The sequence below is a fragment of the Halichoeres trimaculatus genome, unplaced genomic scaffold (assembly GCF_033239565.1).
Source record: "Halichoeres trimaculatus isolate MK-OKI-2021-1 unplaced genomic scaffold, fHalTri1.1 fHalTri1_scaffold_13, whole genome shotgun sequence".
NCBI classification, from domain to species: domain Eukaryota; kingdom Metazoa; phylum Chordata; class Actinopteri; order Labriformes; family Labridae; genus Halichoeres; species Halichoeres trimaculatus.
Window position 1 is genome coordinate 3,270,219 of NW_027437191.1, and position 17,203 is coordinate 3,287,421.

General features: G+C 39.6%; 1 protein-coding gene across 1 annotated transcript in view; it reads left to right on the forward strand.

The window, feature by feature from the left end:
* nt5dc1 (5'-nucleotidase domain containing 1) overlaps window positions 1-17,203 on the forward strand; it is a 116,454-nt gene that overhangs the window by 64,278 nt on the left and 34,973 nt on the right. The window contains exon 7 of the mRNA XM_074685492.1: window positions 5,389-5,563. Coding sequence (XP_074541593.1) covers window positions 5,389-5,563 — 175 coding nt within the window. The remainder of the gene's footprint in view (window positions 1-5,388; window positions 5,564-17,203) is intronic.

Consider the following 17,203-nt stretch of genomic DNA (forward strand, 5'->3'; position numbering starts at 1 on the left):
ATTGACATATTTTTTTTTCTTATTACAAGCGTTTCAGATGTCATTTTTGTCTTTAAATAGCTTAAAAACATTTTTTCTAGACTGGTCAAGTGAATGTGGCTCATATCAAGTATAATAAAAAAAAATCTGAAATAAGACACTTGATAAGATTTTATTTTTTTGCAGTGTGGTTATGGAGCAACACCTCACACTTTACGATATCATCACAAAGACTGACAGGGTAATATTAAGAGGCTGCTGTTGTGGTTTTTTTAAACAACATAAGACTTTGACTATACAAAACAGGACAAATAAGTGAAACTTTGGGATCTGTGTGGGACTTTGTTTAGCACATAACAAAGGTGGACCGTGCCTCATACAGTTAACTGTCAGGTGAACAACTTTCAGGTAAATCTTCAGATTCAGAAACTTACTGTCTGGTTTTCAGCTGTGTTTGTTCCCATTGTTCAGTGCAGCTCTGTCTCCTCTCCTGCACTGTGTTAGTCTTTCTCTTTCAAGGCCTTTACACACTGAGCCCATTATTTTCAGATGCTTATTGGATCTGTGATCTGAAAAGAAACAAAAACAAAGAATGTCACACAAACACACCTTGCACACTGATTCAGATATGTTTATTTGTCCATTAAGTGGGAAAGTACAGTAGTACAAGAAAAATGAATCATCAAGCAGTGATCAAGCAATTGATCCTGAGCAGCGGCTGTTAGTATGTATGAGGTATGTGCGTGCACACACACACACACACACACACACACACACACACACACACACACACACACACACACACACACACACACACACGCACACACACACACACACACACACACACACACACACACACACACACGCACACACACACACGCACACGCACAAGTCATCACTCATTATCTAGAGATAGTCTGAAATTACAGAAAATATGTTGGGAAATGGGAAAATGTGATGTTGCAGTGAGAGATAGGTATCCTCTACATTTAAAAGAATACAGTATGGGTACCTGGCAATCAGTATCGGTACTGGTTACCATTTTGCGGTACTTTGGTGTGTTTATGTGTTTACAAATATATATTTGTGAAATAGTAAAATCTTTAAATTTTTCAATTTATTTCCCAATACATACACTTGCAATGCTGTGTTCATGTCCAGCATGGAAAATCACCTACTCTTCCACTCCCTCACAGTCACAAAGACTGGTTTGATTTTAAATCACTACTTGGTACCACTGGTGGAATTCAGCTGGTACCATAGACTGTATATAGAGTGGACAGCGTGGCTCCGTCATTTATCATTCTACGGTTTTGAAGCCAAAATACCGCCGTCTCAGGCGCCACCATTGTAGCAGTTTGGAGCCAGATTCTGCGCACTAGAGACGATAAGGGATTCTGGGAGAATCTGAGTGGAGCTGGGTGACAAAAATGATAATTATTTTTTTTTCATTCGAGAGTCTAATCACTTCCTGACTCTACCTCCCGACATATTTTAGGATCCCCGAAAAAAATACACGAGGACCGCAGCTGTCAATCATCGTTAAACATTAGGTAAATCCTTGTTTTTAACCTCGTATGACTAATGAAAACAAAACTTTTCAGAAAAAAGAGGACTTGGATACAAGACAGCCAAATAATATCTTTAAATCACCACAACAATCGGACATGAGAAAGATTTCTACCAGGTGTAATAATTTTTCAAAGTTTGACCACAACCCATCTGGAATGGCTGGAAAGCCGGATTTTTAAACCTATACTGCAGCCAGCCACCAGGGGGAGCAGTTTTTGTGGAGACCTCACTTCGAGCCCAGCAAACAAACGTCCATTTTTTTACAGTCTATGGTCGGTACCTATAAAAGTACCTGATTTGGTACCTTTCCCTAGTTGTAGTAGCATTTTAAGCTAACATCAGCTGATACCGATAATGTGCCGATAATATCATGCATTCCTAGTTTTAATCTTAGCTTCTCCAGCGTGCTCTCTTTTCTCTTACCACTTTTAACCAACCGGGCTGTGTATTCTGAATATGTGTAGGCCTGCTCCAGATGTTGGTGCCATAAAAATATCTTTGGTAATATAGAGCACAGCAGCAGTATTTTTGTTAGTCCCTTTTTTGTCCTTTTCCCGTTTTCAAGAGCTCAGGAAAGATATTTATCATTTGATTAAAGTTTTGGTTTTTGATAAGGAAAACCAAAACTAAGTCTTAAACGGCTACTTGATTTAATTTGAACTGTTTCTTTTCATTAGAGTGTAAAGAGTGAGGAGCACTTATCATGTTATGTTCAGGTTCAACCTGGAACATAGACGCTGTTCTTTTGACAGATGAATTTAGAGAAAACACTTATTACTGTTATTGTTCGTTATTTATTCTGTGGTAGGGTGAGTTATTTTACTTTGGGATCACCCAATAAGAAAGCATGTCTCTCAGAGCATGTGGTTCAGAAGGTCTTCAGACCACGTGTTGGAACATTACTTCACATTCAAACCTGATAGCTTTGGATCTGCAGTGACGCCCTGTCCTCAGAAAAGGGTCAGTCAATACTTTCTAACCAGGACATGATCAAACCAGGCTGTCACATCATATCACAACAACCAAAACCACTGACACACAGTCACACAGATGGACCATCTCAAATCTGTGGAAGCAGATTTAAAAAGCTTTAACATCAAACTCCAGTCTTCCTGAACAGACCGAGTACTGAGTAGTCCATTGCATGCAGATTTTGCTCTTTACCAAACAATTATCACTAGCCAATGAGAAGTAGAGAAGGGGCAAGTCCTAGAACACGATCCAGATACAGTTGAGTCCATACACAAGTTTAGTGCAATTTTCACAGAATTTGGAACACTGATGTCAGAGGCATGGACGGCACATTTTTTAAGCCAGTTGAGGATGTCTTCATCAATAAAAACTTAAAAATGAGTAGCACTGGGCATGGTTGGCAGAGGTAAACAGAGACGGAAAGCCCTTTGGTTGCTGGTGCAAAAAATTGGAGGAGGCGTGTGCTTGCTTTCGTACCGTGCGCTTAAAAGAGCTTAGGTATGCAACTAACACCAAAATAATTTCTGTCGTGGCACGAGTCAGACCACAGCCATAGAGCTGCTGTCAGTGCTTTAAACCTCACAACTCACTGATCCAAAGAGGAGGCCAGTTTGAATGTTGTGTTCACTCACAAGTAACCAAAATTCCTGCAGATCCTACCTTCAACAGCAAAAATGAACATGCTTACAGCCTGGTACAAAACATGCTGGGAACACAGTACCTGTTAGCTAGAGGACTTAGGACTCTGCCTGTTTAACTCTTGTTTGGTTGACTATTTATAGTAATGTTGAGTCTGCATTTGCAATATGGTGACTGCAGACCACAGGCTTTGAAACTTTGTGTCAGAAATAGATGGAGGACATCACATAAATGCATTCACTATATGGGTTCTAATTTTGTAGACCAGGCACAAGCGCAGACGCACCTGCCCTGCGCCGCGCGGACAGGGTGTGACCAGCGCACTTTGCAAGTTTCCTGCAGTGCCAAGAGAGGCGCAGTCAAGGCGCAGAGGCGCGGATACAGTGTGCTGGAAAGACTCGGTAGCGGAGACTGGACAGCGGGGCGCATCGGAGGACACAAAGCGCGTGACCTTGTGGGCCAGCTCCCGCGACAGATGTAATCTGTTCCTTTGTCATTAATAGGAGTACAAAATGAAGAGACAGTTACACAGCTGGCTTATCCATTCAGAATACTTTTGATCCACCTGCACTCCTGGTTTGTCATCGCCAAATAGCAGAACCTTTGGTGATATACTGTATACTCTCCCGGTGTCTCCACCTCATCCTCCTTACAATAATGTACTCCATCTTTTTAGATCACGTTAAAAATAAAGACTAAAACAGAGAAATATGGGAAATCACGGGTAAATCCTGACTGACACACATTTATTTTGTCTCTTTTTTCTTCGTCTTTTCTCTCCCTCTTTTCTTTGAATTAAATAAAATGAGAGAACCAGATATATTCTCAGTATCAGATGTTAAGGCTGTTTGTTGTTTAATTGTAAGATGTGCATCAAACTTCCAGCTGCCGTCAGGTTAACTTTTCATTATGACAAACGGCTTTAATCTGACATCAGATGTGATGGGACAGTTAATATAGATATAAATGTATATGCTGGTTCAGACAGTTACATTAAATAGTGATTGCTGTGATTGTTTATTGCATTAAAATGTGCCTGACACTCTGGAAACCTGCCTCTGAGGCTTTGTTGACATGTGCGCACATGTGCGCCTGTCACCAAATTACAGCTGCGGAGGGTGTGCTCTGCTTTGCGCCGAGCTAGCGAGCTTTCAGCGCACTTTTTTGGCACGAAATTGTCACTGCGCCAACATGAATCTGCGGACACCTCCCCCTTCGTGTGCCGTCAACTCCCCCTGGCGCACCATCACACCCATCTCTGCGCAGACGGTCTACCAAATTGTCAAATTGGCAGTGTACGGCGGTGCGCAGCACAAAATTAACACTCTGCGGGTTGCGCCAGGCTTGCGCCCCCTGCGCTGCGCCACGAAATTAGAGCCCTATGGAGTTAGGTGATTTCACTGTTAACCCACACTTTAAAATGCCACCTTTATTTGGTGGAGGCGGTGTTGGTTGTCACTCTCAACACATGAATGTTGAGTGTTTGGTGAAACCTGCATTGACTGAAAACAAAGAAGTCACCAGAAGTTCACCAGATTATTGTTCTGTGATTATCAAAAAGGCTACGCTACATTAGTGCTGGGATAATCTATAGTGTGTTTGGGTGGGTGGAGGGGTGCAAATTAAATTACAATCCCTGCAGGTTGAGCTAGATTTGTCTGTCTGGCTTCACATCAGGGCCGGTTGAGCAGCTTTCAGCCATTGTTCACCTGTGAGCGATTATGTATTATATGTATGTATTGTATTGATAGCATTTATGTATTCTGTATTTCTGAGTCTGAAGAAAAGCCGGTTCCTTTTTTCACCCATTCTGCAGAATGTGCTGAGTAGCTGAGTCTGGCATGTCCACATGTGACACCTTCAGCTATCAAAGGAGAGATAAAAAAATAAAAACATTAAACAACCAAGCAAATGATCAAAAGCATAAAAATAAAATTGTGAGTACTGCTATATACTTACAGACATACACCAACAACAATAATTATAACGATAAAATAGTAATAATAATAATAAAAATTATGGATAAATAAATTAAAACTTTAAGAATAAGATTGCATAAAAGCAAGCCTGTAAAAGTGAGTTTTAAGAAGAGATTTAAAAGACATTACATAACCACAAGCTACACTGTGAGGTGGTAACATTTCATAATGAGGATATGCATCCCAAAAGTGGAGCATAAAACTAACATGTCAATCTCTAGCTGACCGTGTTGGCGTCTCTTTACAGAGGATTCAGGGACATACTTCCCCAGAGTGAAGAGGGACCCGGGCCGGTACCTGCAGCCCTGCTCGGACTCTGTGAAGACCTGGCTGCGCAGCATGAAGAATGCTGGGAAGGTCCTCCTCCTCATCACCAGCTCCCACAGCGACTACTGCAGGCTCATCTGTGAACACATCCTGGGGTAAGAGCCACCACACGGTGCTGCAGCTCCGACTTTCTAACAACTCTCTACATCCCTCTGTCTCACATAGGATCAGTTATCTCTATAATAACGGTGGCTCAACCTGAGATTGTTTCATATGTGAGACTTCATTTATTAATTCAGTTTTGTCATTGGGAAAACTCTGAGAACATGAAAAATGGCATCAAAATTAAAAAAGATGGATTCGATGTAAGGCTTCTTTAGCAAAACAAACAACAGCAAAGACAAAAAGTTCCAATAATCAACATTTCTCTCAATTAAAAGAAAAATACCCACAGAGGGGGGATGAACCTATCAGTCAAATCCCTCACATCAGTAGCTGTGTTTCCATTACACCTTGAATTGCACAAAACCTAAATATTGCACTTAAAAAAAGGAAAATGTGAACACCAAAATTTCTGAAAGCCTCTCAAATTTGGATAAAAAGTTAGTTAGTTGTTAGTTCTGTGTTCAGTGCACATGTTGGTGTGTCTGGGCGTCAGGGAAGTACTGTGGCCTGTGGGTGTCAGATGATTTGCAAAGGCCACAACACAAATGCAAACACAAAAACACAAGTGCTAACACCAGAACACAACGGAAGTAAAAAGAGGTTAGTTATCCCAGCGGGCACAGAAAAGTTGTGAAAATGGGTAAATGCTTTTCTTTTTTAACTCCATCTATGATAAAAAAAAATTTGTAGGGATCTTTCATAGTACTTATATTTTTTTATTTACCAGAAACATTTGTCATCATATTTTTCATTTCATACACTCTATTGTCCCTGTGGGGAAATTTGTCATGGGCTCCCTTCTGGTTCTGCATAAGCATAGACTGTAAAAAAAATGGATGTCCGCTTGCTGGGCTCGAAGTGAGGTCTCCACAAAAACTGCTCCCCCTGGTGACTAGCAGCAGTGTAGGTTTATAAATACGGCTTTCCAGCCATTCCAGATGGGTTGTGGTCAAACTTTAAAAAATTATTACACCTCGTAGAAATGTTTCTCACATCCGATTGTTGTGGTGATTTGAAGATATTATTTGGCTGTCTTGTATCCAAGTCCTCTTTTTTTCTGAAAAGTTTCGTTTTCATTAGTTATACGAGGTTAAAAACAAGGCTTTATGTAAAGTTTAACGATGATTGACAGCTGCCATTCTCGTGTATTTTTTTTTTTCGGGGATCCTAAAATATGTCGGGAGGTAGAGGCAGGAAGTGATTAGACTCTTGAAAGAAAAAAAATAATTATTATTTTTCTCGCCCAGCTCCACTCAGATTCTCCCAGAATCCCTTACAGTCTCTACTGCTACAATGGTGTCGCCTGAGATGGTGGTATTTTAGCTTCAAAACCGTACAATGATAAATGGCAGAGCCACGCTGTCCACTCTATATACAGTCTATGGCAGTGTTACCCAACCCTGGTCCTGGAGGACCCTTGCCCTGATGTTTAAGATGTTACCCAACTCCAACACACCTGATTCAAATGAATGGCTCGTTATCAGGCTCGAGCAGAGCTTGATGATGGGCTGATGAGGGCTTCTGCTGCACAAAAACACTGCTGTAGGGGTAGTTTCTGCCCTAAACCATGTGATAGGACCCAACTTGTTCCATCCCGGAGTATCAGTTTAATGCCCTGACAGTGGCAATAAGCCTTAATTTTGTATTTACATTTTGTAAATTTGATTTGCACTAAATATGTGATTTAACTAATACTGTATAACAAGTACTGATTTAGTGTTTGCATGACAGATGTTATGGCACTTTCACAATGCGATTAATTATGATTAATCAGGGAAATCATGCGATTAATTACAATTAAAAGTTTTAATCGTTGCCCAGCCCTAATATATATATACATATATATGTATATATATATATATATATATATATATATATTAGTGCTGTCAGGAGATTAAAAAAATTAATCTAATTAATTACAGGATTTGTAATTAATTAATCTAATTAATCGCATTTTAATGTCATATCTGCTTAAGGTCCAAAAATAAAGAATTTGGATTCCAGGACATTAAAATTACATTAAAAGACATTTAAAAATAAGGTGGGAATGTATTCAACACATTTTTAGGTACCCTGAGGCATAAGGAACCAATGAAAAAAGTGTTATGGTTCTATCTTTACAAAATCTACTCAGTCCTGCACCTAAGCTAAGCTGATTTGATTTTTAGGACGTTTTTTGCTTCTGTTCACATTTTTACTCGATGTGGACTCAATTTTCACTGCAATATGAACTTCTATACTTCTATGAGGTCAGGAGAACCAGGGCTAAAGGCTAAAAACTGTGAGGAACTATGTACAAAACACTTTTTTCAAGTCTTGGATCAAAGAAGAGTGAAGTATTTTCAGTTTAACATGCTCTGAACACACAAACTGTTGCTGATTGGTGCAGAGCAGCCCCAAGCTGAAACATGACACCAGGAAGATGGAAGCAAATTTTCAACGAATTCTTTAGATTTAAATAATAATAATAATAATAATAATAATAATAATAAGACATTTATTGATCATTCAAGGCTTGTTTAATGCAGTAAAGAGTGTAAAATTACTTGTTTTTTACAGAATTGAGCTAGAGCAAACGGTTGATTTTCTGTAGATTTTCAAAAAGGACGTGTGAATAAACGAGATGTAGACGGCAGTCCCCTTAAAGGATAAGTTCGGTTTATACAGCTTTTACGTTGTTTATAGAATGAAGAAGAACAAAATACTCACCCAGAAGGCTTTCCTGATCCAAGCAGCGCTTCAGGAGATATTTAGATCCAAATCGTGCAGCGGACGTCCGTATAATGGGATCCATTGGGGCATAGACAGCCCCGCTCCTAAAACTGCATTAATCGTTACGTTTGTCCCTCAAAGGAGTCAGTGCTCCAGCACTGACTCCTTTGAGGGACAAACGTAAACAAAGTCTTCGTGAGTTCAGATGTCATTACAGCCGCACAGCGCTGTCTGGAGAGACACAGACTGCAACAGAGGACTATCTCGGAGCGGACCATGATGGAATATTGGTGAAAAACACGAGTTTTTGGACGATTAATGTAGTTTTTTGAGCGGCGCTGTCCATGCCCTGATAGATCCCATTATACGGACGTCTGCTGCACGATTTTGGATCTAAATATCTCCCGAAGCACTGCTTGGATCAGGAAAGCCTTCTGGGTGAGTATTTTGTTCTACTTCATTCTATAAACAATGTAAAAGCTGTATAAACCGAACTTATCCTTTAACAGCGCTCTCTCTTCTCCCCGTATAAATCATGTTGCTGACATCAGTTGTGATACATTCAGGGACCGTCTGAAATTTGAAAATCTGACAAGAACACCACTTTTATTCATGTAGGACAACCGGTTTGTAAATGCTAGACTTTTGAAAATAAGTGCGTCTTTGAACGCCTCGCGGGTTTGGGATCCAGATTAATCTGCGTTAATTTTTATGACTCGTTAATTTGCTGTGTAATTAATTAATCTAATTAACGCGTTAAAATGACAGCCCTAATATATATATATATATATATATATATATATATATATATATATATATATATATATATATATATATATATATATATATATATATATATATACAAATACACACACACAGTTCTGTTGGCCAAAATGCCTTGTTGATGCCAGAGGTCAGAGGAGAATGGACAGACTGGTTGGAGCTGATAGAAAAGCAACAGTAACTCAAATAACCACTGGTTACAACCGAGGTCTGCAGAAGAGCATCTCTGAACACACAACACGTCCAACCTTGAGGCAGATGGGCTACAGCAGCAGAAGAGCACACCGGGTGCCACTTCTGTCAGCTAAGAACAGGAAACTGAGGCTACAATTCACACAGCGACACCAAAATTGGACAATAGAAGATTGGAAAAACATTGCCTGGTCTGATGATATATACTACACATTTAATGCAGTGATGAACCTGTGTTGCTTTGTAATACTCCTCTTAAACACCTGAGGGCAGTGTAGCCTGTCTTATTGTCACATCACCTGTTTCTTGTTACCGCACGTCAGCTTACCTTTTGACCAGCTTTCAGTGTCACTTAATATTAAAGCAGAGTCTTAGTCATTTTGGTGGGTAGTTACATTTTAAAGGGGAGGTATGTCGGCTGCATGCGTAGGCTGTGGCTTCGATCACACAGAGGTATAACCAGGTATAAACCAGGCATCTAACTTAAGGGTGAATTGAGCTCTGTTTTTTTTAGGCCTTGCAGAGAGTTGGTTTATTCTTTTATCCCAGGCTCCTCAGACAGTACACCCTGCTCCCTCTCTGCTGAGAAACTGGACAGCCTGAACTTTTCCTCTGTCATCCTTTGAAGACCCCTAAGTGATTCTGTAATTGGGGATTGTTATGGCTGAACAACTGTGTTGACTATAAGTCAACACAGTATGGTATAATCATGCATTTTTTCGAAGTCATATCAGTCAAAAAATGTGTCATGAAGGGGAAAACAACAAATGTAAGTCACTCTGGACTTAAAGTCACATTTATTTAGAATGATTTGCTTTGTTTACAATATTTCCAGAGTGAACTTTTTACACATAACTTTGATAAGTGTTTATACATTAGGAGCTTTAAATATTGTTCCCTCACACCTCATATCTGTGACCAGTTTATCTTCTCTATGCGCTTCTTGACACAGCACGGAGGAGAATGATTGGCAGCAGTCTTCAGTCCCTTAGCCAATCAAGACGCAGAACACAATGCATGCTCATATGCTGTAAACAAAATGGATGCCAAATTTCACTAAAAAAAATCCACAAAACAGCGAGGCCACGAAAGGTGAACCATGTTATAGTGAGGGACAACTGCACCTGAAATGTTCCCCCAGATCACTTATCTATGTGTCTGCGCTCTGCATCTTTAGCCTGTTTCTCGTCACTTTGATGTTTCAAACAGCAAATCCCTGACACCAGTCTCACCCCACAGAACATTGTATCTGAGCATTTGAGCAGCTAAGGGGCTTATTGTCTCAGCAGCTTTTTGGAGCTGAACACTGGCTTTGTGTATCACCTCCCTCTGTTTGCGGTGCACACTGTGTGGTTTGAGCTTATTTTTGTGTCCTAAGCCCTGTTACACACTCGATCAAGCAGCAAGAGAGCCTTGGACAAACACACTGTGTGTGCTGCTGTGTTGTAACACCATAATCTCTTTTTGTTCCCTGTAAGGTGTTGTTATCTCACGCTGCACTCGCCTGCCGAGGTGCTCTGCTTTCTGGCTCTCCACGCCCAGAGCTGATTGTTCCTGCAGAGCAGTGGTGCCTACAGATTTTTTTCAGAGGGGTGGCCAGAAGGAGCCACTGAAAATCTTGGGGTGGCACACCAAAACCAAAAGCCCTAAATAAATTTCAGGAATCCTGTTATGCTGTTGTGGTATAAAGTCTAAAACAATGGGAATGAGAGAATCCCCTGCCGACTCATTTTTTTTATTTCACAATTCCTGTTATTGATTATCTGATGTGCATAAAATGCTACAGGTTACTAGTGGTTACTAGTCTCAGCAATCCAGTCTTTCATACACAAGTTTTAGCTAAAGCAGGGGTCTTCAACCTGTGGCTCTGGAGCCTCATGCGGCCCTTTGACTCCTTTGCAATGGCTCCTTGTAGCTTTAGAGCCTTAAACAATTTATTTGAATATTTGACTTTTTTTTTTTTTTGGTAAAAGACATTGACACTAAAAAAAAAAAAAAAAAAAGCGAAAATGTGTAAAACTTTTGCATGTTTTTAGGTTTTACTTTTTTTTGAGAATTTTGCAAATTTTTGAAATTTAAATTTTTAAAATTTTTGATAATTCATTACATTTTATTTTTTTGCAAATCTTTGAGGTTTCATATCTTTTTGGAAATGTTAAAAAATTGCAAACAATTTTTTTTAATTATCACAACTTTTTAAAATTCCAATAAAATTTTGAAATTTTTGCAAATCTTTGATTTTTTTTTCATTTTTGCAAATTTCATTTTATTATTTTTTTAATATTTGCAAATTTTTGCAAAAAATGAAAGATTAAGATTTATTTTATTAATCCTCTTGGGGGAGATTCTGTTTTTACACTCTGACATGCTATATATATATATATATATATATATATATATATACACACACATGCACAAACAGCACTTTTGCACACACACATGCACTGATCGAGGTCAGAGTGATGGTGCTGTTCCTTCAGCGCGCACCTGAGCAGTTGGGGATTTTGGTGCCTTGCTCAAGGGCACCCCCGACAGTGCTCAGGAATGTAAGCTAACACCTCCCCAGGTTTCAGCCCAATTCCAATCATGATCCGCACTGGGGCTTGAACCAGCGACCCTCCGATCCTTAAGCCAAGTCCCTACAGACTGAGCTACTGCCGCCCCAAAAAACAAGATGTTTCACATAAAATTCTATATATACAACAAGATTGTATGTAGATAATTATTTTCTAGAATTTTAGAATTTAATCTTTTTTTTTGTCTTTATTGTGAAGATGAAGTAGATTTTGTGGCTCCTGAGTGACTTTAATCCACAGGAGCTGAGGAAAACGGCTCTTTTGAAAATAAAGGTAGCAGACCACTGAGTTAGCATTTTTCAAAAAGGCTAGATCTCCTTTTTCCTTAAGAGGACAAATATACAGCTTTGATTTGAAGGGAGTACATTATAAGAAACAACATTTACTAGGAATAAACCTACTTTAGTTAAGAAACACCACAGACACCACCATTTATTTTCAGTACAGCTGTATTTGCCTGTCACTGTCCATCTGTCAACAAATATGTTGGGTTGTGTCCAAAAAAGAAAAAAAAAAAAAAAAAGCACCATCATGTATAATGTACATTTTACAACAGTCAGAAACAACCTATACAAATCCCTCCTGTATCAGGCTACATAAAGACCCAACTTCTACTCCCCCAAAGGGTTCCTGGGAGGAGCTTCAGATGTGGCTGTTTGGGCCTCTCTGCTCTTGACTGGGAGATATCTAGAGGAGAAACATGCCAAAAGAAGTTGTTCTTTTCCATGAATGATTTTGATTAAATGTCTTATAATAACATTAAAAACATGAGTAGCCACCCCCTGTTTATAGTCATTACCAATTACATCTGTATTCAAACTCCATCAACAATAATGAATCAGAAGACTTAGAGTGATTATGTCGTGAATCATACCACGCTATCACCATCCTTTTCATTTAAAGGGGCACTTGGTTATAATCTCACCTGTTGGTCCAGGAACAACTTGACTCCCTGCTCTAGCTGAGGCCATGTCCACACGTAGCCGCGTATTTAGGAAAACACATATATTTTTATACGTTTACGCCTGTCGTCCACACGAAACTGCAGTTTTACGTCACCGAAAACGATGTTTTCTAAAAACTCTGGCCAAAGTGAAGATTTTGGAAAACTGACGGGGGCTCATTCTGGTTGGCTGACATGGTTTTACGTCTGGAAAACACAGCCCATTATGGGTTTGGCATGCCTCGAGCCGCACTCACTAGCGGATTTACCCTCTACGTGTGGACGGAAGTATTTCTAAAAACGAACGGGGGGGGGGGATACTCAGTTTTGAAAATACCCAGCTACGTGTGGACATGGCCTAAATCCTGCTCTGAAGCTGCTGCCTCTTCTCCCTCACTGCACTCTCTCTGTCCCTGTCTGTTCCTCCTCCTCCAAAACTCTGCTGCTGCTCATCGGTCGGCTGTGTCTCTCTCCTGAACTAACCTTCTAGTTGAAAAAAGAAGAGATATCCGTGGACTTTCTCTTCATTTTCTGTAAAGAGACATAGCACAGCACAGTAACTGATCATAGATTTTGAGCTAACACTACAGCAGCCTACCGTTGGCTAGTTAGTCAGATAAGTCAGATAAGTCAGTAAAATTCAGGATACATCCACATGGAGCCTATCCAACAATTTTCGGTGCCATTTTAAAAGAAAAACGCGCTGTAAAGAAGAAGCCGTGTCTGCCGTCCACAAAAGCCGTTTTCAGAGATCAGTTCACATGCCAGAGCTTTGGGGGGCGCTGTATTGCTCTGACAATAAACAAGAGAAGAAGCCTGGGCCAGCCTGTGAGCTAATGTTAGCACTTAGCAGAATTCCTTTTTACCAGTCCTTACCACTGTTACTTCGGCAATGCCCCCTGACTACGGTAGCCATGATTAATCAATATTAATCCATATATAAGGTGCATCGGATTATAAGGCGCACTGTTGGCTTTTGAGAAAATTGAAGGCTTTTAGGTGCGCCTTATAGTGCGGAACTTACCGTAAGCTCTGCTGCGGCTGTCAGAGCGAGTGGCAGATTTTTCTGTACTATTGAAAATAACTGTAGTTACAATGGCTTAAGCATAAAGGATTTGTGTGTGGTGGGTAAATGGTAAATGGACTTGAGCTTATATAGGGCTTTTCTAGTCATGGACTACTCAAAGTCGCTTTACACCACAGGTCACACTTACCCATCCACACCCATTCCGGTTCACATTCACTCACTGGTGGATCACAGTTTTTCTAAGTTAGATATCCACCAGTATGTCTAACACAGTCACGCCCTTTCATGCCCATTCACACACCACTGACGCAGCAGTGGGAGAAACTTGGGGTTAAGTGTCTTGCCCAAGGACACATCGCCATGTGTCGCCCAGAGCTGGGCTTGAACCTGCAACCTTCCGATCACCGACCAAGTGCACTCTCCAACTGCGGGGATAAAACTATGCCCATGAGTATCAGTTAGAAGGGTATTATCTATATATGACTGGTGATAGGGGGCGCCTGAGGGGGAGCCAGCAAAATTGTCAAGGTGTTCAAGGCCCCCCTTGGCCCCCCTTGCAGGCGTTACTGCTGTAGAGGCAGAAAACAGCTTTGAGTTTGTGCTGTTGGACTCTGGATGCCAGTTTGTCTCACAGGGCCTGTAACCTCCCCCCAACCCCAGCCCCGCCTCCTCTCATTTCCTGTTCAGCAGCAGCAGCAGCAGCAGCCTGCCCATTCCTCCGATCCCTCTGCTGTTGCTCTGCTCCTGCACCGCTGACCCTCTGCATGTGTCACCTCCTGATGAGGGCAGTCACAGCTCCAGCTGTGTGTGCTCAACATCATGTTCAAGTTCCTGCTCTTTTACGAGTTTAAGGGGGAGGATTTGGAGGATTAGAGTTGTGAAGCGAGACTGACCGCTCAGCTTCTTAAAGCTGGAGATTCATTTTGGAGAAGCTTTCTTTGTTTACAGATGACTCAGCCCGCTTCAGGGGTCGTACTGTTTTCGTTAATAACCAATCCTTTGTTTGTGTTTATTTTCTCAACAGAAACCAGGTTGTAAATGTCACCCCTTTGCTCTGGTTACATCACCTTACAGATTTCTGGAAGTATGGGAGTTTTGCTGCAGTGTCAGGGAAGGAAACTATTTAAGAAGGAGAGTCAGTCTCTCCTGCCTCACTGCTCAGCTGTTTTTCAGAGTATCTGTTCTCGACGCCCTGTGGCGGCGGTGGGCCAGTGACAGTCAGCTGTGAGAAGTAACACAACAAGGTCAGATCTGACTTACAAGAACTGCTGGCCAAAACCCAACAAGTTGTCCAGAGGAGCTGCTGCTGGCAAGTTGAGCGACCTGGAAAAAGCTTTTTGTTTTGTTTTTAATTCTTAAGTTTTATTGTTTTCATTTAGAGCAGGAGACAATGTGTCTTCATTAACTTCAAAATCCCCCTCCACAAACTTAGATATGCACACTCTGGTGCAGACAGGAGATATCAGTGGGATAGAAAGTCTTCATTCATTTTCTAAGCAGCCTGAAAAATCTCCTTCTGATGTTTCATTTATCCGCTCATTGATGAATTCTGCACATTGAATACTTGAAGCATGCGTGAGTCATTCCACGTCATAGATTTCCTCAACAAAGTGAAGCTAGATTCCTGGATTAGGAGGATCTGTCCACATTGGATCTTTTCCCTGATCAGGAAGATTTAATTCTGAAAATGTCATCAGTATTTGATCACCCATAGCTGTTTTCAGCTCCATCCAAACATCTCCCAAATATTTTTCTCCACAGTCTCTAACATGTTTGTACCCCCTTATGAAAGAAAAATATATTGCAGCATATTGGAAAACATCATGTAATATATCAGGAAATATATTCCTATATATGAGATTTAGTATTTATATTTTCCAATGTATTACAATATATGGAAAGCTGCAATCATTTGTGTATTTTGCAATATATTTCATGAATATATAATATATTGTATATGTGCCCTCAATATATTATTCCATGTATATCAAATATGTAATGTATTGGAAAAATTATATATTACAATATATTACAATACATTTCAAAAAATATATTGTTACATATATTTTCTTTTTCATAAGGGCCACTTCTGAGGATGCTAGCAGAACAAATAAAATCTTACAATAGATCAATTTGATTTGAGCATTCAACACTTTGATGACTCAGCTGGAAACACTTCAATGCTTTAGGAACATCACATTTGATTTTGGAGACATGACTGAGGTCCAGCAGCTCTTACTGACAGATTTACTTAGAGTGAAATCTGTATGTTCTATGTTTTAAGTCTCTCTTTTAGTCATTTCTGTAAAACAGAAGCTCAAACCTTCTCCTACCATTATCACAGACTGATGAAATCAAAGCTCACCTGTCCCACAGGTGTAGGGGTGAGTATTGGCAAGAACCTCGCAATAGGATACGCATCATGATACTTGGGTCATGATGCACAAAACATGACTCTGATTATTACTTTATCAGTCTGTCACACTGTAGAAGTTAAACTTCAAATGATTTCAAACTAAGTGAATCATTAAGGGAAAAAATGTTTTGAATAAGAGTTAAAATATTGATATTTTATCACAGGTCAAAGTATCACAATATATTGCTGTATCAATGTTTTTTTACACCTCTACTCAGGTGCTGATCCCAGATAATCAGTGGTCAGTTTTCTACGAGCTGTGTGAACATCAGCAAACTCTGCTTCTGACCAAGGAACATGTTCTCCATTAGGGGGCGATATGAGGACAATATGTCAGGATGTTTTTATGTCAGGATCAGGGTCTATTTGGACTACATTAACCTAAAAAAAAAAAACATTTTTAGATTTTTTTTTTTTTTCAAAAATATTTTTATTGAAAAGATAAAACAATTTAACATCTACATTGAAAGAAATATGAATTACCTTTTCCTGTTTTATTTTTTTTTACATGAATGCATATGTTAGCATGAATGTTTACACATACGGAAAAAAAAAATAAAAAATAAAAAAAAAATATATATATATATATATATATATATATATATATATATATATATATATATATATATATATATATATATATATATATATATATATATATATATATATATATATTTCTCATCATGGCCAATACAAATTTAACTGGTTAGTTGAATACAAAAAATGCAATAAAGGGTGGCCACTTTTGGACAAATTTTTCAGTGCATTCTCTCAATGTATATTCATTTTTTTTAAGTTTTAAGAAAAACATGACGTCTTTGAGCCATCAGATAGAAGGGTATTAAACCGACTTCCAAAGCAACAATAAAGACAATAAAAGTTTGTATGGAAACGGACCTCAGCCATAATTGGCCCCTGGACCAGAGATAGAGATAGGACCACATTCGAACCAAAACAACTTCAGTCTCTTTCCTTTTTACT